Genomic DNA, 27,704 nt, shown 5'->3' with positions numbered 1-27,704 from the left:
CCCCCAACATCCGTGTAGCCCCTGCACGTTTCAGGGGTTCCTTGCAGAGAACTTCCAAAATCCCAGTGGATGGGCCATCCCCTCCCAGCCTCAGCACTGCGGGTCAGATTCAAAGCCCTGGGCAGTGACTGGGATCTAGACCTGTGGACTCAAGACCTTTTCAAGAAGCCTCAGCGGGCTTTTCTTTTCCTCATACGCTGAGTGAAGTAGAGGTCACTCCTCTCTTTTCTTCTCCCCACAGGACGCGACATTTCAAAGAAAGCATTAAATTCATCCATGAGTGCCGCCTCCAGGGCGAGGGCTGCCTGGTTCACTGGTACGTGTGTCCTGCCCAACAGCAAGGGCCTGCTCTGCCCTGCTCAGGGCCTCCCTGAACGTCCAGCAGCCGCCCGCCTCACCCCGGCTGCATGTCAGCCATGGTTGGCTTTTGTGCAAAGAGAGCCAAACAGTCGTTCCTTCCTTGTCACTTAGCGTTTTCTCTTTCTCAGTTACGTTTTTGCAGGGACTGTCAAGGTTACTGGAAAAAAGGAGCCCCTTTTCCAGCCTCTCCCAACACCCTTTCAGAACTTGGCTCTGCTCAGTAGCCATTCACAGCACTGTTTCTCGCTGGAGAGCTCTGGCTGCGTATGTGGGTAGCGTTGCGTTTCTGTCACACCAAAACAATGATCTCTCCTCCATTTACAGACTGGGGCTTTTATGTGTTTGGAGCTTGTACTTGGCTCTAAGCAGAGCTGAACAGACTTTTAGAATTCAGCAGGCCTATGCAGCTGTCGCCTGCATTCACACACCATGTGTGTGGTATAAACACATACACCTGTGTTCTGTGACGAAGGCTGCTGCTGGGTGCAGACCCCAAAGACAGTGCCCCCCGCCTGGCACAGCCAAGCGCTCAGGGGCTGCGGGCCCTCATTGCATCACTGCCAGCGCTTAATGCCGAAGACATGGCTAACAGTCACAACATAAGCTGATATTCATAATGGTGACACATCTAGGGGACCAGAGGCCGGTGTTCTGGGGCAGAAGGCTGCTGTCATTAAAGCACGGATCAAACAGGCCCCTTCACTCTTGAGTAAGATTCAGTCTAGGTTCACGAGAGAATCTCAGTCATCTGAGTTCCCCCAAGGAAGTTGCCATTGCAGGGAAGGCTCTACGGAGACACACGGCCCACCTCTGGGGTTGTTGCTGCCCCATAGAGGGATGAGGGGCCTGCCGTGTGGCCCAGGGGAGCCTCATGGAACCCCCAGTCAGGCAGAGGGCACTGGGTAGACTGCCTGTTTTAACAGTGTTGTTCTGCAGTTTTATGCACTTGAAACAGTGTGGATTTTCATTCTGCTTTTAAAAAGAGCAGGGCGTGTACTAAACACAAAGTGCAGGTTTGGGAGGTTCGCTCGCATTTGCTCCAGCACTCTGCAGTGCAGCCGGAGCTGTTTCGGGGGGTGAGCATCTCCCCAGCTGCACCCCAAGAGGATGTGAGTTTTTAAACAGATTTATCAGTATTTCTGATACACAGCCCAAGGGAAGAACCACTACTTGAGAGTGGTTTTTATTGTTATTTATATTTGAATAAGTGCAGGGCTGATATTCTAGGAATTCGTGTTTCATTTGGTTGTGTCAATCTGAAGATAAGCTTTTCTAAAAATGAGAAATTTGCTAAACTTCCCCATCTCAAACCGTTGCTGAGCACTCCAAGTCTGACGTAGCACAACCTCTCTGTGACCGCCTTAATTTGCATGTACATTTAAAATTGGTCCCCTTATTCAGCCTGCTGGAGAACACTGGCCATTGTCACCTGCAGAGTGTCCCCACCCCCACCCCCCAGAGCACGTGGAGTGTGCCACGCGGGTACTCTGCTTGGGTCTGTGGAGGAGAGCAGAGAGTAAGGGCGTCTGTATTTAATGAGTGTTTTAAGTGATAGGCTTGACCCTTACGTACCTAACAAAGTGTCAGTCACTCAGTCATGTTCGACTCTGCGATCTAACGAACTGTTGTCCACAAGGCTCCTCTGTCCACATGATTTTCCAGGCAAGAATGTTGGAGTGGGCTGCCATTTCCTCCTCTAGGGGATCTTCCCAACGCATGGATCAAACCCGGGTCTCTTCCATTGCAGACAGATTCTTTACTGTCTGAGCCACCAGGGAAGAGGTACCTAAGAAAATCAGACTTTAAAAGTGTCAAGCCATCTGAATGGCTGAGGTTATAACTGACTTATCGCTAGGTTCCTGGAGCCTTCAAGTTCCCAGATGTCCTTTCGCTACTTTTCTGTCTGGGGAGCGGGGACTATCTAAAGGGGAGGTCAGGAGAAAGAGAATCATAACACGAAGTGTCTGGAGCCATAACCGACAGAAAACCATTCGAGACTGAGGCCGTGTAGGTGAGGATTACCCAAGACCCCAGTGTGGTAACGCAGAGAGAGCCGGGTGCTTCTGAGTGATTTCCGAGGACGCACTGCCTAGCTCTCCACTCATAGCCGAGGACAGGCGGCTTCCTAAATGAGTCCCCTGACCACCCCTTGCCGTATGGCTCTCAACCTGCAGCCTGGCGGGCGTCTCCAGGAGCGTGACCCTGGTGGTCGCCTATATCATGACGGTCACCAACTTTGGCTGGGAGGATGCCCTGCACACCGTGCGTGCAGGCAGGTCGTGTGCAAACCCCAACCTGGGCTTCCAGAGGCAGCTGCAGGAGTTTGAGGAGCTCCAGGTCCACCAGGTAACTGCGCTCCACCTTCGCCCCCAGGCCGGAGGGCTCATGGACTCCCTCCAGCCCCTCGCAGCCGTCCCGCCTTCCACAGGCCGCAGCTTAGCTTCTGCTTCTCTGCCTGGGGGTCAAGTGCTGTCATCGGGATCAGGCTGGCTTTCACGTCCTCAGGCCGAAGCCTGGAAGAAGTCACTCTGTCGCTCGGTGCCCACTGAGGCCACCTACGGGCCCGCACTGCTGGGCAAGGGCGCGGGGCTGGGCGAGGGCGCGGGGCCGGGTGAGGGCGCGGAGCCGGGCAGGCCGGGTGAGGGCGTGGGGCTGGGCCACGCCGCGTGACGCCCCGCTGTCTCACTCCCTCAGTTCCGCCAATGGCTGCAGGAGGAGTATGGCGAGAGCCCGCTGCAGGATGCCGAGGAGGCCAGGACCATTCTGGGTAAATACAAGGAGCAGCGGCGCGTGGAGCCCCCGCCAGGCACGCGGCGCTGGGCCGGCCTGCGGGGCCCGCCGCCCCTGGCCTACGACAGCTGCACCCCGGAGACTTAGCCGGCGCCATGGACGCCTTCCACCGGCTTCTCGTCGCTGCCTGGCCTGAGGACTGGAAGGGGGTGTCCAGTGGATCCAGGCTCCTCTCAAGACCCCCCAGCCGCCCCCCAGCTTCTGTGCTGCCAGACACTGCTGTCATGCCCACGGGCGAGCCAGGGTGTGTGTGTGTGTGTGTCTGTGACACGGGTGTGGTGTGTGTGGACACAGGTGTGTGTACACAGGTGTGGGGTGTGTCTGTGACATGGGTCTGTGTGACACGGGTGTGTGTGACATGGGTGTGGTGTGTATGTGGTGGTGTGTGTGTGACACGGGTGTGGTGTATGTAGACACAGGTGTGTGTACACAGGTGTGGGGTGTGTCTGTGACATGGGTCTGTGTGACGTGGGTGTGTGTGACACGGGTGTGGTGTATGTGGACACAGGTGTGTGTACACAGGTGTGGGGTGTGTCTGTGACATGGGTCTGTGTGACATGGGTGTGTGTGACATGAGTGTGGTGTATGTGGACACAGGTGTGTGTACACAGGTGTTGGGTGTGTCTGTGACATGGGTGTGTGTGACATGGCTGTGGTGGGTATGTGGTGGTGTGTGTGTGACAGGTGTGGGCTGTGACACGGGTGTGTATGTACACAGGTATGTGTGTGAGACATGGGTGTGGATGTGACACGGGTGTGTGTGTACATGGATGTGTGTGACATGGGTGTGTGCGTGTTGGGGTATCATCATGAAGGCCACACTGCCCAGACTGATCTCGTGGCCTCTCCCCGTCTGAGACCCACTGGATGGCATTGGGAGGTGACTGTGGAGAAGCTCTTCTCCGGAGCAGCCTGAGCCTGCGAGCAGACAGCGGGGAGACCCCTGTGGCCACGGGGGCAGCCTCCTGAGGGTGGTTCTGGGGTGTGGAGGGGTGAGTGGGCCCCCCTCTTGCCAGCCCCGCTCAACCCTGCCCTTCTCGGAGTCCCGCTTGGCTCTGTCCACCTGCACTGGTATTGCGTGGGGAGCACCCCAGATGCCCGCCCTCAGCTCCTGTCCAGCTCCTCCCTCCCGGCCTGCTGCTGCTCTCTCCCTGGGCCTCCTCGCAAGGCATGCATGCACCTTTGGGATCTGGGAAGAAAGACCAGTTAAGCACTGTCACAGTTTGCATTTACGAATATGTTTAAATGCCTGTGAACTCATTAAGCACTTTTGTCTGCTGTGGATGCGAGATGATCTCAGCTACCTCATTAAATGGTTTCTGGAGCTGTTTCTCATTTTTCCAGGTGTCTCTGCAGCCTTGTGCTGCAAGTGTGTGGTCTCAGTTGCTTGGAAGCCAGAGGGAGAGGAGTGCATCTCTGGGCTGCTCGAAGCTTCTGACTCGGGCTTTGGGAGCACCTGGTCGTGGGTGACTGACGTCGGGCTGTGCTGGCTGCTGGCTGAGACCCACAGTGTGGCCTTGGGTGTGGCCCTGTGTGTCGACCCACGTGGTTTAAGCACTCAGAGCTGTGCAAAAAAACATGCTCAGCCTGTCCCTAAAAAGCTTTCTCTGAACCCCACCACGGAAGGAACCCTGAGTCAGAACAGCTTTCCCTGCATGCAAAGGGTGGGCCCAGATGAACCCATGGGCCCCACATGTATGCAGAGGGCGGGCCCAGTGAGACCCTGGGGCCCCACACGTGTGCAGAGGCGGGCCCAGATGAAGCCCTGGGGTCTCACACGTTGCAGAGAGCAGGCCCAGTTGAACCCCTGGGCTCCACATGTATGCAGAGGGCGGGCCCAGTGAGCCCCGGGGGCCCCACATGTGTGCAAACCCCAGCTGGACAGTGGGGAAGGGAAGCCTGGCTGAGAGTTCCCCACCAACAGCCAAGACAGTTTGCTCTAAAGTAATTTTTCCCTTGAACTGAAAAGGAATGTGAATATGTGAACAGGAGTATTTAGGAATCAGCGCGAACGCTTCAGTGTCTGCACAGTGTGAATGCCCAGATGCGTTCTTGCACCTGGAACGCTGTTTCAGCGCTTGTCACCTGTGACATTCTTTCTCCACAGCCGAACCAGGCATTCTGAAGTCCTGGCCCTTTCTCAGAAGACCGTAGCGCACCTGAAACACTGCCAGAGTTTAGGTGCTACCGGAAGGAAAAGGCAACCAGAGTTCAGTTTAAGTGTGCAGACGTGACGTATGAACGTGCGCCTGTGTGGCTCCATGTTGGGAGCTGTGTGTCCTCTTTGACAAGAGAACGGTTTGACCTAATTCCTTCTTTGCTGGAAGCTGTGCTGCCCCCAGGCTGTCTCAGGGCCCTGCTGGGCGCACCCTGCTCCTCGGGACTGCCTCCCGGGCTGTTTCATCCAGGGTGTGTGGCCCTCGCTCGTGCACAAGCGCATGTTGGTAAAGGGCCTGCGTGGCCCCGAGCACCTCCCCATGCTCAGCCCGGGTGTGGAGCTCGCATGCTCCTGCCGTGGGCACCATGAGGCGGGTTCGGGGGCTGCCCTGCTGTATTTTAAGGCCACTGCCCTCCTCCAGAAGGAGGTGTACTGACAACAGGAGACGAGAACTCCCTTCCCTGAGACAGTGGGTGCCCTGCGAGCAGAGGGAAATCGGAGAGGGAGTTGAACCAGGCTCCCCAGGGACTTCTCCTCATTCCGAGCTCAGCTTCAACCCAAGAATGTTAACTGGTGTGGACAGCAGTTTAAGACAGTTTCCCAGTGTTTTCTCATCTAACTAGCAGGGGGTGGGGGGTGCAGGGGTTGGGTGAGGGGGGAAGGAAATGTGATTTTTGCTTAAAGGAGAGGTTTGGCTAAATGGAGGGAGTCGAGGGCTCATTGACTGCGGGAGGCTTGGCCCGTGCCCTGAGTGTCCAACGCCGGCACACTCCTGCCATGGGCTCAGAGAGCACCCTGTGCCGGAGCAGGCCTGATAGGTGTGGGATGATGGGTGTTAAAATGCTAATTCTGACTTGACAGGCCTGCCTGGGGGATGCACAAGTAGTCCATGTGTAGGTGCTGGGCCTCAAGGCCTGTGGGGAAGTGCAGGGGCAGAGCCTCGGAAGGCCCAGGCTGAGCACAGGCTGTGAGGAAACAGCGGCAGGGAAATAGGCTCCTGTTGGGACCCGCTGCTCGTGGCACCAACAGCAGCCACCTGGTAACTGGTGCCCTGCAGGCCGCACTGCCCCACGAGGCTTGTAAGCCACAGAGCAGATATTTCATTCACTCGAGGTAATGGCCAAGGCGCACACCAGAAACCACAGATGTTAGCGGGCTTTTGGCCTCGGAATCGCAGTCGACGCTGGAGGAGGCCTGCGCTGCTCCCTCTGTTCAGTCACTTGCCGGTTCGCTTGAGAAACGCTTGTTCATCGCAGCAGGCGCTCTGGGACCAGGCAGGATGCTCAGACCTGCCCTGAGTCTCAGAAGCGCTGGTCGGTGGTGTCGACAGTCGGGAAATGAGCCATGGGCACTACTGTGGGTACTCCTGGTGCCACGTTTCTGGAGGAAACAGGCCATTCTGGTGAGGCGTGAGGGTCGTGTCCGGGGAAGGCGTCCCAGAGACAGAGGCTGAAGCCCGGGTGCGGGAGCTGCTGCCCGCAGGGAGGGGAGTCTGGCGGGGCCAGCAGGCGCGCAGGAGAGAGGGTGCAGCCGCTGTGTGACCGGGGCGAGCGTGGCGTGCACAGCAGTGAGGGCGGCAGGCAGAGCTGCAGGCACAGGCCTGGGATCTCTGTCTGCTCGGTGCTGCCGTGCAGCAACTGGTTGACTCAACCAGCTCTGGAGCTGGAGGGCTGGTCCCACCGTGGAGCCTTGCAAGCGTGTGGACGCCATCCTGTGGACGCGGTGGGGGGCTTGCCAAGCATTCTGGGCGAGCAGGCACCGTGATGGGTGTGGGGGAGAGAGGACGGGCCACGGTTTGGGCCGCTCAGGGGGCAGCCATCGTGGCTGTCCAGGTGATCGTCCTGTCCAGATGATGATCCCAGGGCGTGGCTGTGGGTGGAGATGAACAGACCCAAAGGAGCGAGGGGGCTTAGGGAGGCTGGGGGTGGGCAGCCGCTCAGGGTCTGGGCCCCCGGGGGCTTGCTCCTTGATGCTGGCTCTCTGGGTCGGCCTTTTCCGCAGTGGGCTCTACAGCGTCGAGGGCAGACTGAACAGGGCTGCCAGCCTAAGGGGTCGGCAGGGCTGCCCCTGCTGGGACCCAGCTTTGCAGAGATGAGGTGCTCAAGTCTGTCCATGAACCCAGAACTGACTCCCAGGAACTAGACTTGTGATGATTAACATCCAATTTATTAATTTATTGTGGAAGAGAAAATACCAGGTTAATAAAGACTAATTTTACCCCCAACCAGGTTGTCTTTCATTACAGGATTTTTGGGAGCCAATGTGCTGTACACCTTAATGGACACAATGCTCTAAGTCAAATATATCTCAATAAAGCTGAGAAAAAGAGTAAAGCATCTTGTGAACTGGTCCTGAGGCATCACCCTGCCCTCCTGACGTGGGGCTGGGATCTGGGGGCGGGGGTGGTGGTCCTGACAGATGCTGTTGCCATAGCGCCCGGGAGCATCTGCGAAGCCTGCAGCCACGGAGGTCTCTGGCCGCTCCTCTGCCCACACTGGCTCTCTCAGGGTGCCTTTGTTAACCTTTGTTAATCAGGCTTCTCCCTGGTGACCGTCCCTGCAGGGCTTTGTTATTCATGGTGGCTGGATCCCCAGGTCTGTCCCAGTAGGGACCCCCACTTTCAACTTTGTGGGGCTGCTCCTGTTGCTGCTGCTTAGAGACAGACCGTGAATCCCAGTGTCTTGTTGTTGTTAAAGTTTAGAGGACTCCTCAGCCTTCAGGGGAGTCACATGTGCAGAGCCAAGGGGCGTGTCGAGTCCAGGTAGCTTGGACAGCAAGGGGAGATCAGAGCTGTTCACGACTTGCTGCCCTGCACACCAGCATCTAGTCTTGGAAACAGGGAAACACTAAGACCCCAAATCCTGTGATCCCACGTTAGGTGACCCCTCCCATGCTGACACTGAGTTATTAATAATTTTATCAAGAATGTGCTTTCAACATGCCTGTATTTATAGATGTGCTTAACAAGAAATCACTGAGACCTCGGAGGGAAGTTCCTCTTCCCTTTCCTTTTCATCGCCCAGAGGAAGGGAGAAAAAAGAACAGCGGTCTCTGACTTGTCCCTGAGGCTTGAGAATGTTCCCTGTCCCTTCCGAGGATGTGCCAGGGCCTCCCTGGGCGGTCAGGGGCCTGAGTTCTGGGGCGCGGCCGCAGTCAGGGGCGCGCTTGCCCTCATTTCCTCCCAGCTGCAGCGACAGGCTGTGACAGCCCCCCAGGCGCGGGGTTAGTACACTCTCCCGCCCTCGGGGCCCCCAGCTCAACAGGGGCGGCTGGGCTGGGCTGGGCTCGCCGTCCGTGGCTGAACGCCTGCAGGTCTGGGGTATTTTGGCTCCAGGTGACATCAATTATGAAGAGAGACCCATCTGCAGTTCCCTTTCCTGAAGCCTCTGGTTCAGTTTGAGAGGATGTGAGGGGTGGCGTCAACTGGTGAGGGAGCCAGGCTGCCCGTGTGTGGACGGGGCCTGACGGCGTCCTTTGTACCAGGCCTGTTTAGGAGACCCAGGCACGGTGGGGGTTTGACTCTGGGGGAGCAGCCCCTCCCGGGGTGGCGGGATGGTTTCTGGAGACAGTGCAGGTCACACCAGGTGCGGTTGGTGAGCTGGACCCAGGCAGGTGCCCGGCTCAGGCGCTCTGCACACAGCTGTGCACTTCCCTCAGAGTCCATTCGCCCCCGGACGCGGCCAGGCCGGCACAAAGGGGAACCGCGCTCCCTGGCGAACGGGCCTGCTCCGTCCTCCACCAGTCACTCTGGGTTTCCCCAGGGCACTGATGGCAGCCTGTTTAGAACATAAGAATCAAGAGGCCTCCGCATGTGCCCCAGAGAAATGTCACCTTCTGCTTTGCAAAGGGTGTGCCCTTCATGGCAAGAGGCCGCAAGCACCCAGCTTCCTCAGAAGGGCGTCCAGAGAGGCCCCTGCTGTGGGATGTTCTGTTCCCCCAGCGTGTGTGCAGCTCGCAGCGGCCGTGACAGGCCGGCAGGCAGGAAAATGTGAGGCCAGCTTCGTCCTGGGGGCATGGGGCGTGTCCTGGTTCCCATGGCACAGCGTCCCCTCCTGCCACGTCTGCTGCTGGGAGCTCGGAGCTGCAGGTCCCGATGTGTAGTCGGGGTGGCGGTGGCATGGGGCAGGGAGCATGTGGCCTGGGCTGGAAACAAAGCGGCCAGCGGGGCCCTGGAGTCTCTGGGACACCTGGGGAAGCCCCGAGGAGGCAGCTCCCTCCTGTGGAGAGCCTCTCCACAGGGAGACAGGCGTGAAGCAGGCGTCCCGGGAGAGCTGGGGGCGCTGGCCGGCACCCTGCTGCCCTGGGGACCCCCTTGGGCACCCCACCTCCCATCTGGAGGACAGCATGGTCAGCCTCTGGATGGTCCGCGGTCACCGAGCCCTTCGTGTGTGTGCTTCCCTGAAGTCACACCCTCTCAGCAGTCTCGTCACATGGATTTTACTATTATCATCAGTTTTCGGATGAAGAGGCCAGATTCTAGAGAACTTGAGTGTTGCCCAGTCTCAAGTCAGAAAGTGGTCGTGTGAGCCTGGAGCCCTGAAGCCTGACCAGCGGCTCCAAGGTCACCTCCCTTCTGAATACCAGCGTCCCTGGAGGCGCGGGCATCCCTGCTGGAGTGCTCTTAGGAGGCCATGTGGGGAGCAGCCAGCGCTTGGTGAGACCTGGGGCGTCCAGAAGTACGGAGGGCTGCATCCTGTCCTGACTCCCAAACCCGAAGCACAGCCGGCTGGCGGGTGTCCTGCTCGCTGTGGGCCAGACTCCGGCCCCCCGGTCGGGCCCTCCTCAGGGGAAGGGTGGAGACCCCGGGACAGGACGGAAGACATGCCCGCGGCTTCCAAGAAGTGTGAGTGTGGGCAGCTGGTGCTGAAAGTGGGTCCCAGAGAGAGGAGCCTGGTCGCCTGCGTGCTCTGCCCCAGAAGCGTGGTGTCGGGAACCAGCCTGTGACTCACCGCCCTCATCTTTAAAAACTGTCCCTGAAGCATCTGTGCCTCCCGGTAGGCCCCTGACCTGTACTTTCCCATGGCCACCTGGACGAATGACCCCCTCCGAGGGAAGGCCAGCGGGGTCAGTCTGCTGGGAACCGTGCCCCGCCCCACGAAGGTGGGGCAGGGCCTCAGTCAGGCCCTGGTGCCCACCTGCACAGGTGCCCGGGACGGCCTGGGGGAGGGGAGGAGTGCGGCTTGGCAGCCCTGCCTTCAGAGGCCTTTCAGTTGAGCTGGGGACAGGAGGCAGTCACTCCAGAAACACTGTGCTTAGAAGCACAAGTGCAGGCCAAGAAAGCCCCCAGCACAGGGTATGCTGGCTCAGATGGAAACCAGGGGAGGGGGCAGTGAAGAGCACGCAGGGCGGGAGTAGGGGGACGGGGGCACAGGTATGGCTGGGTGGCCTGGAGCAGGCGTGTGGAAGCTGTGACTCCTGGGCAGGGTGGGCTAAAGGTGGGGACAAGGGCTGTTGTGGGGGTGGGTGTCACACCCCACAGGCCCTTCCCAAAGACCAGTCTACCTGGAGGGTGGCGGATGCAGGTAGGGCGCCTTGACATGGTGGCAGGCAGTGCTGGTTTGGCTTCCCTAGAGCAGAAAGCGTTGGGTGCCAGAGGTGACTGGCGGGGCAGCCCCTGTGGACAGAGGGCTGTTGGGCTGCAGAGGTTTGGGTGGGGGACACCCAGGACAGAGGGTGGGGCATCCTGGAGTCACCCGGTGCTGAGGTGTGACCCTTGGAGGAACTTCTGCACAAGTCCCCATCAGGGCTGCCGAGACTCGTCACCCGAAATCCAGGCTCCAGTCCTGGAGCTTCCGGGCCGCGTGGTCACTGGGTGCCCCTGGCGACCTGAGTGCCCGCCCCGCCCCCAGCCCTGGGACTTGGGAGCCGGGGTCCTTGTGCCCTGGCCGCGATCCCACCGCTCCCACTGGAGGGGAAGACACACCGGCTGCAGAGCACCAATGACAACTGCCTCGTAGTGATAAACAACCACAGCTCATCGCCCTTCGCTCCCACCGAGGGCCAGCAATCCTAAACCACACAAGTGCTAAGATACTCCCCCTCCCAAAGTGCCGTGGTCGCTCTAAGTCTCAGGAACCACTGTGTGTGCTGTAGTTTTAATAATACAATGGCAACCTCAGAGGTGGTCGTTTTAAATACACACCCTGTAATTAACAACGTCTTCTACATGGACGCGGCTGTGGAGGACTTCCAACTCACAGACGGCTCGGGCGCAGAGAGGATAGGCCAGACTTCGTTTGTCCTTCTCTCTTTCAGTAAATTCAGAAAACAGCTTCCCTGGGGGCTCAGGCAGTAAAGAATCCGCCTGCAGTGTGGGAGACCTGGGTTCAATTCCGGGGTTGGGAAGATCCCCTGGAGGAAGGAATGGCAGCCCACTCCAGTGTTCTTGCCTGGAGAGTCCCATGGGCAGCGGAGCCTGGTGGGCTATACAGTCCATGGGGTTGCAAACAGTCGGACATGACTGAGCCACTAACACCTCACATTTAGAAAGACTTGGGATCTGAGCCCCATGGGGGCAATTTGGTCTGTAACATGCAGAGTAGATATGAAATAATCAAGGGCAGCCCCTCTGTACATTTTCCTACCTAAACAACATCGGGACTGGGAGGTATTTGAAAGCCACCAGAATTGGTCCCAAAGAAGCTGTTGTGCTCAGTCGTGTCCAACTCTTTGCAACGTTTTAGACTGTAGCCCACCAGGCTCCGCTGCCCATGGGATTCTCCAGGCAAGAATATTGGAGTGGGTTGCCATGCCCTCCTGCAGGGGATCTTCCCGACCCAGGAATTGAACCCAGGTCTTCCGCATTGCAGCAGATTCTTTACCGTCTGACCCACCAGGAGAGAAGCGTGGACTTGCTATTAATGAAATTTGACATCGAATGGGGTTTCTGTGAGTCTCTCCCAATCTTATCCTTTTAACACTTTTCCTGTTTGTTACTTAACATGAAAGAAAATTTTCAGAATTAAAGCAAAAGTAGTCTGTGATCAACAATGAGTAAGGACAGGATGAAAATCTGACACGAAGAGAAATTCAGCTTTGACACAATCATCGACAAATTTGCAAAAGTTAAGGCTTTAAAACAAGTTGTAATTACTCATTAATGGGACAGACCAACACAGAGATGTATATGCAGTTTCCCATTTTTCAGAAGACGTTTCTATTGCAGTTGAAAGCACTCGTCCGTGATTGTTTCCTCCTTACTATATCCTCGTTACCTTTCACTTTGACTTTATCCATTTCACGTTTATTTTAATTTTGTTCCCATTTACTTATGGCATGATAATAAAACCCTCATGGAGGAAAGTGAAGAGGAACTAAAAAGCCTCTTGATGAAAGTGAAAGAGGAGAGTGAAAAGGTTGGCTTGAAGCTCAACATTCAGAAAACGAAGATCATGGCATCTGGTCCCATCACTTCATGGGAAATAGATGGGGAAACAGTGGAAACAGTACCAGACTTTATTTTTTGGGGGTCCAAAATCACTGCAGATGCTGATTGCAGCCATGAAATTAAAAGACGCTTACTCCTTGGAAGGAAAGTTATGACCAACCTAGATAGCATATTAAAAAGCAGAGACATTACTTTGCCAACAAAGGTCCGTCTAGTCAAGGCTATGGTTTTTCCCGTGGTCATGTATGGATGTGAGAGTTGGACTGTGAAGAAGGCTGATCACCGAAGAATTGATGCTTTTGAACTGTGGTGCTGGAGAAGACTCTTGAGAGTCCCTTGGACTGCAAGGAGATCCAACCAGTCCATTCTAAAGGAGATCAGTCCTGGGTGTTCATTGGAAGGACTGATGCTAAAGCTGAAACTCCAATACTTTGGCCACCTCATGCGACAAGTTGACTCACTGGAAAAGAGTCTGATGCTGGGAGGGATTGGGGGTGGGAGGAGATGGGGACGACAGAGAATGAGATGGCTGGATGGCATCACCGACTCTGTGGACATGAGTTTGAGTGAACTCCGGGAGTTGGTGATGGACAGGGAGGCCTGGCGTGCTGTGATTCATGGGGTCGTGGAGAGTCGGACACGACTGAGCGGGTGAGCTGACTGAGCTGAGCTGATGAAAACGGCTGCAAAACTCAATAGGAAGGTTCTTACAGCACATGTTTCTCTTCTGTCCCGTATTCTTTTTTCTCATTTTGTGGCTGTTACTGGCTGCCACGTGGAGACTCCTGGCCTCTGTGCTGTGTGGCCCTGTGCTCACGTGGAAGTCCCATGGGGGGCCAGGTCCATTCTGATCTGTCTTTTTTATGTTTCCTAATACCTGGGACATGGTCAACGTGCTTTCATTTCATTATCTATAGGGGCTTCAGTGAAAAGACTGAATAGTCTCTGACTTTTCCCATGTCTATTTTTTCTGGCCCTTTCTTCAAAGATAGTTGAAGTGTACTGTTGCTCTCTGAGGCCCCTGGAGAGAACGCTGTCTGTTTCCTGCACAGTGTTCTCCTGCGGTGTCCCTTCCACTCAGAGACTCATGTACAAAAACGTATGTTTCACAAGAGGCCCAGGTACAAAAATGTGCATTTCACAAGAGGCTCATACACAAAAATGTACGTTTCACAAGAGGCTCGTGCACAAAACATACGTTTCACAAGAGACTCAGGTACAAAAACGTGCATTTCACAAAAGAATCAAGTACAAAAACGTGCATTTCACAAGAGGCTTGTGTACAAACACGTGCATTTCATAAGAGAATCAAGTACAAAAACGTGCATTTCACAAGAGGCTCAGACACAAAAATGTGCATTTCACAAGAGGCTTGTGTACAAACACGTGCATTTCATAAGAGAATCAAGTACAAAAACGTACATTTCACGAGAGGCTCAGGTACAAAAACGTGCATTTCACAAAAGAATCAAGTACAAAAACGTGCGTTTCACAAGAGGCTCAGGCACAAACACGTGCGTTTCACACGAGGTGAACAGAGGCTGAAGGGCCTGCTCTCTGCCATCAGCGCCTCTGAAAACCGCCGTCTCTCCTGTGCGTTTCAGAGGCTCAGACATACAATCATTCTGCACACACACAACTTACTATCTTCTCTACTGCAAAAGTCACAATGCCCTTCTGCTTGCTGTTGGAACCTAATTTAAGTGTTTGTGAGGCTTTGATGAATACCAGTCATAAAGCATGCCTTTCCTGGGACTTCCCTGGTGATCCAGAAATAAAAATAAATATCTTTTTCAAAATTTAAAAAGCGTGCCTTTCCTCTGTGTCAGAAATTACCAAGTGCATTTCTTCTTTTTTTAATTGAAGCTTAGTTGATTTACAATATTGTGTTGGTTTCAAAGTGTATAGCAGAGTGACTCAATTTTATATATTGATGCTTTTAAAAATTTATTTCCCATTATAGGTTATCACAAGATACTGAGTAGAGTTCCATGTGCTGTTTGGTAAATCGTTGTCCTTTACTGGTGCATTTCTAAGGTAGGGGCACCAGCCTAGGCCAGGGGACCCTCAGCTCCTTGGGGGCGGGGCCTGGCCCATAGCAGGAGCTTGAGTCTGCCCCCTCCCCACCCCGAGCCCCTCCTTGGGCTCCCCTCGGGCCAGCAAGTCCCCAGGCCCCAGCTCCTGCCCCCCTTGTCCCCAGACCCCAGGGCACAGTCCGTGCTTCCCACCCCCGCTCCTGGAGTGTGGGCTGAGCCATCATTGGAGGACAGGACCCCCTGCTCCTTCCCGCCCGCCCAGTCCCAGAACTGCCCTCAGTGCCTTATTTGCATGCAGTTAGCACCGTGGGAACTGCAGGAATCTGAGCAGGACCCGGTTCAGCCCACCCAGAGTGTCAAGCCCTCCTTGTGCCCACATCGTTCATTTCTGAGCCCTTTCTTTAGGCAATAACTACATAAAAGTCAAATGTTTTGAGAATTGAATCTTAGCCTCTTTATTTTTATCAAGGCCTCACCCCTAGCACCTGAATCTTGTTTTATTTTGCTTCTCAAGGTAAAAATATAATTCTGCTGACATGTTTGTATCTTCTCTGTATGTAAGTTAATCAGTCAAAACCACTAGTGGCCCCACAGCGCTGGCCCAGGCCCCCGCCCAGCCAAGCCCATGGGTCCGCCGAGGGCACAGGCTGCTCTGTGCACAGAAAGTCCTGCTCCAGGGTCTCCTCCGGGATCCCTCTGCTGCCGGAGCCTGGCGCCGCTTCTCCGACTGCAGATGCGTTCTTGTGGCCGGGATTCTTAAACCCAGCCGCGCATTTCTTACAACGTCACGGCCGCCGTCTTGTCACCTTTCACTCTGATCCATGCGCTTGCTGTCTGAGAGCCCCGTTCTGTTTCCTGGATTTCTTCATTCGCCGCCTTTCTCACAATTCGTATTCGTTTCTCAGAAGAGGGTGATGCTGATTGTTTGCTGTGAAACTAGCTCTGGACAAAGTTCACGGAACCCCTTGAAACGGTTGCTTAAAGCCACGTTTCTTCTCTCTAGAGAAGCACAGCTGGTCCTGGCACTACACACATCTCTGGAAAAGACGCGGACGACGTCGGCGGCGGGAATGCTGAGCGTACCAGGCTCGTTGCGAGGTGCTCTACTGCATCACCGCGTGCAGACATGCCTGCTTTATGGCAGCACCCCTTTCCTCCAGGTTTCTCAGGGAAAAGTCCACATTTTAGGTCTTCTCTCCAACAGGTTCTTCCTGAGATTATGAAAATTTATCCACCAATGAAAGGCATCTACAATGGCATTCAGAAAGTTACTTTGGTTTGGTCAGTTCTACAATGCTTCACAAAATGCTCCCATGCAGAGAGCACCTTCAGGTACATTTATTCATTTTCCCAGCAGAGCCGCCCAGTGGCCAGCACCCGTGTTTGGCTGACCTGGAGCTCAGGGCCGACTCCTAGTCCAGTGCTCTTTGCTCTACACCACATCAGAACCAACGGGCTCTCCATGTGAGCAAAACAGAGACAATCGCCAAAATAATTTGGGCACAAAGGTCGAGGCAGTGTTGTCATGTGACACAGCCAGGTCCCAGCGGATTGATTTATGATTTAGTAAAGAGGAATTGAATTGCAGAATCTCAGGCTGCGGTTACCTGGTCTCCACATGATCCACTCACACAAGAAAGTGTCATTCCTCGAGGAATGTGGCTCTGAAACTGTCTTGAGGCTTGTAGACTGGAGCTGGTTTTGTCAAAGACCCACTGATGAGGCCCAGAGAAGCCAGCGGGTAGAAGGGCAGCAGGTCGAGAGGAGTCTGCCGGGGGCACCTGCTGAGAGAACCAAGACAGAGGCAGAGACCGTAAGCTAAAGGGGGGCAGCAGCGGCAGCGGGGAGCTGGCCCGGAACCGGCAGACAGGGAGGAGGGGGCTGGTCTGGGGGAGGGGCGGACCAGGAGCATGGCCCGCGGTCCTGGGGGCTGCCGAGGAGGAGTGCAGCATGCTGCTATCCGGCTGGATGGCTCCGCGTGAGTCATACATTCTCCAGCACAACTCGGTCTACACCGAGTCATCAGATGTACCTCAACATACCTTCAAGACCAGAGACATGGTCTGCTCTTGTCCAAAATTCTTTTACCCTAAAACTTAAAAAAAATGGGTCCCAGGTCCATGGAAAAGAATTGACTTTTTCAAGAGAAAATTTGAGTACGAAAGGAAACCAGGGGGCAGTTGAAAAGTAGTTACAACAACCAATCTGAAGAGGCAGTGGTAAATATTTTCATGGATGGTGGTTAAGTATGGTGGTGACTACATCTCTGACTCTCTTAGCTAGAATAAACCTAGTTGGGTTGTTGAACCGGTAACCCTGCCACTTTGGTTTCTGTAAGTTTAAAACTTGAAGCGTAGAAAGCGAGTCACCACTGTACTCTTAACCTGCCTTAACTTGGGCCGTGAGGAGCACGCTGCTCACTCTGGTCACGGCACTCGACAACTGCCAATATTTGGAAAGAGAACTTTCAGAATTACTCCTGAAGCTTCCCTTTATGTATCTATCAAAAAGACCCTGACTTTGGATCTACTCTAGCAATGTCACCTTCTCCCCCAGTGTCTTAGAATATGCTTATTTTTGACATGAGTTTGTTGCCCGGACCCTGCTCAGCAAAACACTGCTGTGCAGTTGTGCATATTTCACAGAATATGCGTGAGACAACCTCTGTCTTTTACTGCCCGTTGTTGTGGCTGATCAGCAAGTCAGAGAGAACATTCTGCATGACACTTTCTAGGAAACCAGTGGGATTTAATTGGTAGGTCAGCATCCTTCCTGCCCTCAGCTCGCTTGAGATTGGGCCTAATCAGAATGATCGATCACTCAGTTGCTTTTCCTGAGACGCTGGCAGGCGTTGGGTGAGTCTCCTCTGAGCGCCTTCTGTCGGGGCTGGTGTGAGTTCCCATGTCCTCAGTTTGCTGGCCTTCAAGCAGGGACAGGACTTCTCAGAATCTCACCGTCTTGTAACATATCAGATGTAGAATCATTAAAACAGAAAGTTATCTTTTTGCGTGAGAGGCCTTAGGGGAAATTTAAATTGTTAAATTTAAATTGAAATTGAAATCATCTCTTCTTTTCCACAAAGTCCCCACAACTTCCAGCAAAAGGAGGAGGGGGGTGAATTCACTATCAACACCTTTATCCAAAACTTGGCCACAATGAGGTCTTAGGATAATTTACCCAACAGCCTCCATTTCTAACCCACTGTTCTCTTTTCACAGGTCCATTAGAGCTGAAGATTCTAGAAATGTCAAGTGCTGCCTCACGGAGGGTCGAATATGTATTGGGTATTTATAGTAGGCAATTATAACTTCACCAGGAAGGCTCCAAAGCCCTGGGAATAACCGGGATTCCAGGTAAGGGAGAGTATTTCTGTCCCCCAAGAAGAGGCCCCAGAATTGTTTGAATAGCAACAGTAGCTGCTGTTTAACACATAGAAAAGGAGATAGGCTTCTTTTCTCTTTTTTTTTTTTTTTTGCTGTGGCAGAGGTCTGAGTCTGCCACGGGGGATTCTGGGGGGTTTCAAGCCTTTTTCCCCTTTGCATCTCATATCACAGTGGGCATGCTCCATTGTGAATGCCCCCCCACACACAAAGAATGCACAAGGTCCTACAGGGCAGACCCCGCGGGCCGCCTGTCTTCTTCCTGGCCGGGTTGGACATGGGTGACCATGCGTACACACTGTTTTCCATAGAAAGACACACATAAGCACTGACTACACAGCCCGTTGAGTTGCATCAGGTGCTAACAGACGGTGCAGCTGTTTGAGCGGCAAAAACACCTTGCTCGCTCTAACGATCACTGCGGTCAGCAGCACGCTGGGGTCTGGCCTCGGACCGGGGAGACCACGGCCCAGAGTCCAGGGAAGTCCCTAGGATCAGGCTGCCCGTCCTTCTGCAGTGCGTTCACCCTCCTGTTGTTTGTTTTTTTCCATTTTTAAAAGACAGCTTCATTGAGGTCAAATTTACATACTATAAATGTCCCTTGTCTGGAACGTTCATCTCAGTGAGGTTGAGAACCCCGACCTGGCTGTGCAGCTGTCACCGTAAACCAGATGCGCCGTGTCTCCACCGCCCCGACGCCCACCCATGCACTGTCGTTCCCTGTGAACTGCCTTGCAGAACGTGTAAACAGGGCCGTGCAGTGTGTGGCCTCCGGGTCTGGTGTCCTTCCTGGCACAAAGTTTTTGAGAGTCATACACGGTGTAGCCTGTGCTGCTGCTTCTTCCCTTTTTATTGAACAGCTGTTGTTTTAGTTTTGTTTTGTTTTGCTTTTACCAGAGTTAAGGATTCCCCCATGGTTCTCCACTGGGATGACTGGGGGCACCGTGTTGTCACGTGTGGAGGCAGGCTGCTCCCAGCATCTGGTGGAGAGTCTGGTGATGCTGATAAACATCAAACACTGTTTACAGCAAACGTGACCTCTGCCAACACGCCAGCGGCGCCGAAGCTGAGACTCCCTGGGTTGGGCCTCAGGAAACATCCTCTGACCCTCAAGGCACATGTTCAAAGCCAAGCGTCACCTGAGGGACTCTTCCTTTGCGTGTACCACGTATCATTGACGTGCTGTTTGTCTAATTTATATGTATGTTTAAAATATAAACTCATTTGTAAAACTGATACTATTTTTTACCATTTGGGAAAATTTTGCAATCTCCAAAAATATTCTTCGACAGGTTGCATTGTCCACCATGGAGGAAGAGGTGGCAGAGGAGTACACGGTTCTCATTTCCTGGTTGAGGTCTCAGTAGAACTTGGTTCTGAAAATTTATTGACAGAAAAGGGGCAAATGGCGTGGCTTGTATCGCATAAATTCTAGGAGCTGCAAGAATCGTTGGGGGCTTATAATAAAGGAATTTAATAAAGGACATTAAGTTTACTTAGGAAAAAATTTTGCCATAATTTTTGTGGCATAACAGTGTTGTCTACTCTGGTTATACTTTTCCACTTCCTCTCCAGACCTTTGAATCTCAATGTTATTCTTAACATTAAAGAATGAAGTTTACAGAGGGCAGGAGTTAAAAGAAACAGATCCAAAAAACAAAACTGAAGACGTTCTTATCACCCAGCCTAACACCTCTCTTGAGAAAAGAAATCAACCAGAATTGAAATACTTTGCTGTATCTGAGACTAGGGTCCTTGCTTGACTTCTCCTCCCAAGTGGATGAGGTGCCGAGAAGTGGAATTGTCTCTTGGTCCCTTTGAGCTTTGTATGGTGATGAGTAAGAAACAAAGTTCTGTGGAACTTAATAATGCAAGGGGAGACTGAAGCGCCGCGAGTGGAAAAGCCGTCCCCAGCAGGGGCGCCTCTGGGATTCTGGCAAATAAACGGTGTGTTCCCGCCGCCCTGGGTGGCTTCTCGCTCAGACCTCAGGCCACTCCTGCGTCCCCACGGGCGAGGCAGGGCGTGGGGCAGGCCGGGCGGGGTCTCCTGGAAGCTTGCCCGCTTTCTGACTTTCCGTATCACCCCTGGATCTCATCAGCTCCTCTTGCCTTCACTTCAGAACTACGTGGTGGAGGTAAACTGAGGGCAAATGCAGACATACATGTGCAGGTGTGCACACAGGTACGCACACGGCGCCTGCGTGTACAGACACATGACACACACATGCACGCACATACAGTGCACGTGGGCACAGCCCAGATGCATACATGTATGCACACAAGCACCTGCATGTACAGCCACGTGACACACGACACACACTTGCGTGCACACACAGCACACATGGGCACGGCCCAGACGCACACACACATTCCTCAGAATGACCATAAGCGCTGTGGAGACACACTCAGCACCCCCAGGCAGTTATCTTGAGTCTGTGTTACAGTTGAGGACACAGGCTCAGAGAGGCCGAGTGATTGGAACAGGGCCACACAGCTGGTAAGTAGTGGAGATCAGAACGGAGTTTTCTCTAAATACAAATTCCGAAAAGAGAAGTAGTACTAAAGGCCTTTAAAATCTGTACCCAACATAAACAGACCAGGCGATGACAAGCATTTACATCTCCCGGGTCTGGAAGCAGAAGTCCAGGGTCAAGGTGTCAGCAGACGCGGCGTCTGGGGAGGCCCCTTCCCGGTTCACAGATCTCTGTCCTCCCTTGTGGCAGAAAGGCCGAGGCAGCTGTCTGGGTCACCTCTGTGGGGATGCTAATCCCATTCCCGAGGCTCCATCCCCAGGACTAATCACCCCCCAAGGCCCAACTTCCCAACACCTTCACCTTGGGGTCCAGGGCTGCAGACGCGAATGCCTGTGGCCCCAACGCTTCAAACAGCCGCTCTGTCAGGTTAGCACTGCACGTCCCTCACCTGGAAAGGCGGCGGACAAAAGGCTTGTGTTCAGGGTGAGGGGGCTCCGCCGTTTCTGTCTGCTTGCTCTTCACTCCGGCCACCATCAGCCACGGTCTCTTGCTAACAGTTCTTTGGGGGCCTGTCTGCTCAGATCCACATACAGGGCTCTGCAGTGTCCGTGCGGCTCACCTCTAGGAGGGGCCACTACCGCTCTCTAGGCTAGGCGAGGAGTCGGCTCATTTGTCTAAAGTGAAGTCACTCAGTCGTGTCCGACTCTTTGTGACCCCTTGGACTGTAGCCCACCAGGCTCCTCCATCCATGGACTTTTCCAGGTCAGAGTACCGTAGTGGGTTGCCATTTCTTTCTCCAGGGGATCTTCCCGACCCAGGGATGAAACCCGGGTCTCACGCATTGCAGGCAGACACTTCACCGTCTGAGCCACCAGGGAAGCCTTTGTTTAAACTTTGTGTTAAAACAGACAAAAGTTCTGGCATACCCCTTTGAAGATCTGCTAAGAACACACACAGCTGGCCCTGCAGTGCCCTGGCCCCTAGAAGGGAGCTGTGCAGTGGTGGCTGCTGACACAGGCTCACGGGCGAGAGAAGGAATTCAGACAGAAGTCACCTTCCCGTCAAAGACTGACGGGGCAGGGTGATAAAACTTCCGGTGGAGCTGAGCCTCCGAGCTCCCTCTAGTCTGGGGGGCGGGGTGCTCAGGCAGCTTTCCAGACTCCCACATGTGCCCCACAGAGTCTGAGCCATGAAGTGATGCCCCCGGATAGGCAGGGAGTAACAGGGGGCCGAGGGGAGACTCAGGGTGTCAACTCTGCTTTCTGTGCCTTCACCTCCTGAAGTGAGTCGGGAGCCAGGCTGACACAGAGCAGGATGTGTGACCTATGAGCTTGCCTCTCACCTCCAGCGCCGGGAACCCAGGAGTCCGCCAGGAGCCCTGGGAGCCACCCTCACACAGAGCAGGGTTCACTCAGGCCTTGTTTTTGAGAAGTCCGGTATCAGAGTGTCTCACAATAATAAAGATATAAGTAAAAGTGCTTCATCGTAGGCGAATTCAGCAGCCACACTCAGGACAGTTCGTGCCCTCCGCCTCACTCCTGGGGCTGCCCGCCCCAGCTCTGGATGCCCCCAGCTCTGGACGCTCCCAGCTCTGGATGCCCCAAGCTCTGGACGCCTCCAGCTCTGGACGCCTCCAGCTCTCGACACCCCCAAGCTCTCGACACCCCAGCTCTCGACACCCCCAGCTCCTGGAGGCCCCCAAGCTCTGGACGCTCCCAGCTCTGGATGCCCTAAGCTCTGGACGCCCCAAGGTCTGGACGCCCCCAGCTCTGGACGCCCCCAGGTCTGGACGTCCCCAGCTCTGGACGTCCCCAGCTCTGGACGCCTCCAGCTCTGGACACTCCCAGCTCTGGATGCCCCAAGCTCTGGACGCCTCCAGCTCTGGACACCCCCAAGTTCTCGACACCGCAGCTCTCGACACCCCCAGCTCCTGGAGGCCCCCAAGCTCTCAACGCCCCCAGCTCTGGATGCCCACCACCACCACCACCCCTGCCTCCCCCATGGGCTGGTGTGTCCCCCACGAGCATGCAGAGGAGACCTGATGACCTGCTGCCTGAGCACCCTAGTGGCCCTGCCCCCGATGTCCTAAGACACAGCTGTCCCGAGTCCTGGCTGCTCTGACAGTGCTCAGCTCTGCAGGGTGATTTACTGTCTCCTGGATTGTTTCCTTACCAGCTACTTTTAGAAACACGAGACGCTTGATCCCTAGTTTCCGGCTCCCCAGGCTGGCAGAAGCTGGAACTGCCTAAAAGCCTGACTCTGTGGCTCACATGTGGGCAGTGGCTCCAGAGCAATTTGCGGGCAGGAGTGGGGGGAGGGGGATGGGCAAGGGTGGGGGTGAGGGGTAGATCAGGGTCAGAGTGGGGGCTGGGGGCACCTCTGCCAGGGACGGACGTGGAGGCCTCGCTCTAGGAGGTGTGGATCGGGCACAACTGTGGTTGTGAAATGAGACTCAGAAAGTCACGTTCAAGCCCTGCCGCCCCAAGGGCTGTTTCCAGCAAGATGACCTGCTGTGGGGGAAGTGGGGGAAACTACCCAGGAACCCGAAATGCGTGGGGCCAGAAACCTGGCTGGCTTGAAGAAGAGAGGGAGGAGCTGAGAGCACAGTGGCGGGACAGGATCCCCGGCCCCTCCCACCTAATGCGAGTGGCCAGCAGACAGGAGCTTCCAACCCATGGATTACAACTTCTGGGTCCTAATCTATGGAACAAAGTAAGCGTCCAAGAGTCCACAGTGATGGATATAAACACATAAACAGATAAACAAAGGACAGAGCCAGGCAGCTCCTCCTTACACAGGAATCCAAGCCAACAAACGTGGAAGACACGAGGAAAGGGCCAAGTCACCAACAGGCAAGCCTCACGGAAAAGACGCCACAGGAGAGGTCTGCTCGCGGACACAAGTCACTGCACTTTGAGAGAAAAATAGGGTGTTTCAGTCGTCTCTTGTGAAAGAGGCCTCTTATGATAAGACAGGCAACTTATCCCTCCCCAGAGACTGATCAGTTAAAAAGAAAGAGAATAACCACACGGTCCGTATCGTGCAGAGCACCCGCAGCCGTGGTAACCGGTGAGGAAGGCCCGTCTCCAGGAGAAGGTGCGCCCCGCGGTGATGCTCGCGGAGGACCACGCACGTCTCTATGGGATTCCTGCTGAGATGCATCACCTCAACCACTCTGCGCTGAGGAAACACCAGACGAGTCCTCATGCTGACAGTTTCCACGAGATCATGAGCCCAAGCGCATGAAAGACAAGAAAACGTTGAGAAACCAGAGAAAAGTTCTAATGATCTGCTCTCCTGAAAAACAAACAGATGATGAGGGTTGAGACACAGGGAAGCTCATGAGCCTGGCCTGAGCTTGGCGTCACCTGGAAGCCTTGCCAGTCCAGTGCAACGTGGCCCCAGAGTCTCTGTCGGGATGAAATGAGGCGTGAGAGAAAAGCACCTGTGTGTGGCCGATGGAGAGGGATGGTTAAGATACTGCAAACTCAGATGTCTTTTATTTTTTTAATTAATTTAGTCTCATTTGAAAAACTGCCTGAATTCTTGAATTCTTGTTGCCTTCCTGAGAACTTGCTTCATGAAGAGCACTATTGTAAGTCCTTGGAGAAAGAAAAGAATTAGAAAACATGATCCTTCCCCTCAGAACCCCGGGGGAAATAAGACATTACAAGACAAAGACACAAATCAAAGATTAAAATATGCTATAATCATTAACCACACACTTCCGTCAACTACAGCCCTGCTAACTCTAGTCATTAGCCTCTAAATTGCAAGTGGTTTGGGGGGAGTAAATTACTTTACTCATTTGTATTTTCGGCAGCACTTGGTCTTTGCTGCTGGGTGCAGGCTATCTCCAGGGTGGGGAGCAGAGTTCTCGTGTGGTAGCCTCTCACTGTGCAGCGCGTGCTGAGGGGCGTGTGCAGAGCGCAGGCTCATAAGTTCTGGCGCACTCGGGGCTCAGGCGCCCCAGGGCATGGGGGACCCTCCCAGATCAGGGGTCGAACCTGTGTCTCCTGAACTGGCAGGTGGATTCTTAACCATGGGGCCACCAGGGACGACCTAAAGTGCAATTGTTTGAAGATGGGAGTTGATCCGTTACAGCCTAGGGAGTGCCTTGCATATTGTTAAAGGTACTCAGAAATATTTGTTGTGTGGGTAAAATGTCTTACAATTTCTAAAAATGCTTATAATGAGTGAATAAGGAAATATGTTATATGCATATATGGGAACCGCTCGACATAATGGACGGACCTTGATGGTGGACGTTGCACTCGGTGAGGTGGGCAGACCTCGAACCCGGGGAGGCGGGCGGATGCAGGACAGATCCTGTGTGGCCTCACTTGTGTGCAGAGTCTCAAGCCGTCACACTCACAGCAGAGGGGAGGAGAGTGGCCGTGGGGCTGGAGGAGGAGAGCAGGGGAAGCTCAGAGAGCGCCGCCAGCTGCAGGCGCCAGCTGAACATGCACAGGTCCTGGGGTCGGTGTTGAGCCCACTGCCCGCGGCTGACGGCCCTGCGACGCACTCACACTGGGCTGGGGACCGAGCTGTGCTGTGTCCTTGCCGCAGAGTAGCAGCTATAGCAGCCGCAACAGTGACAATAAAAGGGACGGGAGGAGACTTTGGGAGGTGATGGATATGTCTGTGGCCTTGATCGCATCCCAGACAATGCTTATGCCCAAACTCAAGTTATACACATTAAGTAGGTACAGCTTTTCACAAGTCATTCATACCTCAGTATAGCAGTTCACAATTTAAATACATAATTAACTGACTTTTAGAAGCCATGCACATAGACATGAGATGAACTCAGAGGTGGAACTCCTGCTAAGCAAAGGGACAGCCCGTTAAAGGTGAGCAGGACAGACAGGGCCAGTCCAGGAAGACGAAGTCGAGCGCTGTGGGTGAATGCTCGAATTCGGGCTGCAAGGAGAGTATTCTGGGATGCAGCGAGACCTGCCTTTTCCATAGAAGACACAGCACTCAGGCACGAGGGGCTGGGGTGGTGGAGGTGCGAGGCATCAGTGAGGCTCGAGCTTCTGGTTGAAGAGAATAGAATAGGCCATTGGGTCCAAGGTCATGAGGGTGATTGTATCAGGAATATGAATATCTCCGAAATATTTGGTCAGATGATTAGAGTTGATTCAAGAGTACTATGAGGCCAGGAGATGCTGAGAAGCAGGAAAGGAATTCAGTTAGATGCCAGTGGAAGATGAAAGCGATGATGACAGAGCAGGAAGTCCCTGAAGACCAGACCCGAGCCCATCGTGGAGAAGGGGCTGGTCGGCCTCTGCAGAGGAGCCGAGAGGCCCTGAGACTCAGAAAGAGGAAGGGGCCGTTGGATTTCTGCCAGGAGAATGGCCTTGGTGGTTTATTAATAAAAGTAGCTTCTTCACGGTGAAGACCAGAGAAGCAAAGGTCCGCTGAGAATGTATCGGGGCAGCAGGCACGCTGTGTCACGTCGCTGTGCATGCCTGCTCAGTCGCTCCATGTCCGACTCTTGACAACCCATGGACTGCAGCCCTCCAGGCTCCTCTGTCCGTGGAATTCTCCAGGCAAGAATCCTGGAGTGGGTAGCCTTTCCCTCCTCCAGGGGATCTTCCTGATCCAGGGATCGAACCCAAATCTCTATTGTCTCCTGTAATGGCAAGTAGGTTCTTTACCACTAGTGCCACCTGGGAAGCCCAGTAAATCTCTGTATTTCTGCCCAAATACCCAAAGCATCCAGAAGACCATCCTGGAATTCTGACAGTGGAATTCTGCATTTCCCTCCCAAGAGCCTCAGTCCAAGCCAGACTTCAAACAATCCAGAAAAGCATACCAGTGTGAAGATGTATAACTTGCATCAAAGACATTGGAGGAGAAATTTTACAGCAAGAAGGAGTGGAGCGTGGGGCTGGCATAGACTGAGGGGCTAAAGAAACAGGCGGGGCAGGAGGTGGCCTCAAGTTGTGAGTGTCTGGTGTGTGCTGACACCGCCCTGCCCTCGCGGGCCATCCTCCGGAGAGTGCAGATGACCGGCCCGGACAGTGACCTGAAGGACTGTCTGAACCAGGGCTGCTCCTGCACCGTGGTTTTCATGCTGGTCGCACTGGGCTCGGCTCACAGGAGGCTGGTGGCTGAGGGGTTCTGTGTCCCACCCATCTGTTGACATGGATGCTCCTAGCATCAGCTGATCTCAATGGTTCATCCCTAAGGAGAATCCTAGCACCCGCCCCGTCCCGCCTGCTCTCTGTGGGCAGTGGAGAAGCAACGTAGACAGCCCTGTGTGGCAGCTGCCAACCAGAGGTGAGGTTGGCTCCCTGACCCAAACCCTGAGCCAAAGGTTCACCTTGTGGAGACCTCTGACCTCCCCACACGGGCAAGCCACTTGGGGACAGTCGTGGGAGCAGTTTCCTGACCACACGCAGCCCAGCTCCCCACTTCCAGGGCGGGGCAGCGTCACAGTTCAGGCTTGGTTTGGGAGAAGAGCCTCCACAGAGTTGCTGCCTCCTCGGGGCGCCCCTGTCCTTCCCTCCCTCCCGCCCCAGCACGCGACTGCTTGGAGCAGGCCTGGCACGGGCTTTCCTTCCAGGACCCAGAGCCTTGAAGGAAGTCACCTTGGGTGGCTCGCATCAGGGCCACCCCAAAGCTATGCCAGGAAACTGGACCACGTTGGGGAGGTGTCCCTCTGACCTCCACTCCCCAGCCTGAGCGCTCTGGGGACGCGCCGTGCTGGAGAGGCTGGAGTCCCCCCACCTCACTGCCCACCAGGGCCTGTCTGCCCGCCTCCAGGCTTCTGAAGAGGACTCCGCTGCTCTTCAGAGGACAGTCCACCCAAATGGCCCTGACCCCTCATCCAGCTCCCGTCCTCCACCCTGAACGTGGGCACCCTCCAAGCTTGCTTCTAGGCACCCCCAGGCCCAGCAGCGCCCCGTCTTCTACCCGCCGAGCTGGTTCCTCTGACCCCTAGAGCCCCCACTGTGAAGCGGCCTTCCCGACCCCGGCCCCCTCCTCCCAGCTGTGTCCAAAGTGAGTGGTCCTGGGACCCCAGAGACAAGTGGATGGAAATGCCACTTTCTGGGTCCAGTGGCCAAGTCTGCACCCTGGACTCCAGTGACGCTGGGCAGCCAGGGTCCT

At 54.6% G+C, this 27,704-nt stretch overlaps 1 protein-coding gene and 1 long non-coding RNA gene across 2 annotated transcripts in view; both read left to right on the top strand.

Moving 5' to 3' along the window:
* The window catches only part of DUSP22 (dual specificity phosphatase 22), a 44,797-nt gene extending 40,323 nt beyond the window's left edge, over positions 1-4,474 (top strand). Inside the window, exons 5-7 of the mRNA XM_055406582.2 lie at positions 242-316; positions 2,535-2,706; positions 3,055-4,474. Of these exons, the coding sequence (XP_055262557.1) occupies positions 242-316; positions 2,535-2,706; positions 3,055-3,237 (430 nt within the window). The 3' untranslated portion in view covers positions 3,238-4,474. The remainder of the gene's footprint in view (positions 1-241; positions 317-2,534; positions 2,707-3,054) is intronic.
* An 11,644-nt stretch (positions 4,475-16,118) lies between these two features.
* On the top strand, positions 16,119-19,474 carry LOC129543170 (uncharacterized). Its single transcript, XR_008683257.2, has 3 exons — positions 16,119-16,544; positions 17,950-18,084; positions 19,009-19,474. It is a non-coding gene; the product is annotated as an uncharacterized LOC129543170 (long non-coding RNA).
* The last annotated feature ends 8,230 nt before the right edge of the window (positions 19,475-27,704 follow it).

This window comes from Moschus berezovskii, chromosome 23 (genome assembly GCF_049115385.1).
Source record: "Moschus berezovskii isolate FMDL1 chromosome 23, NW_MosBer_1.0, whole genome shotgun sequence".
Lineage (NCBI taxonomy): Eukaryota > Metazoa > Chordata > Mammalia > Artiodactyla > Moschidae > Moschus > Moschus berezovskii.
Note: the sequence above shows the minus strand (reverse complement) of the source record. Positions and strands in the feature narration are given on the sequence as shown.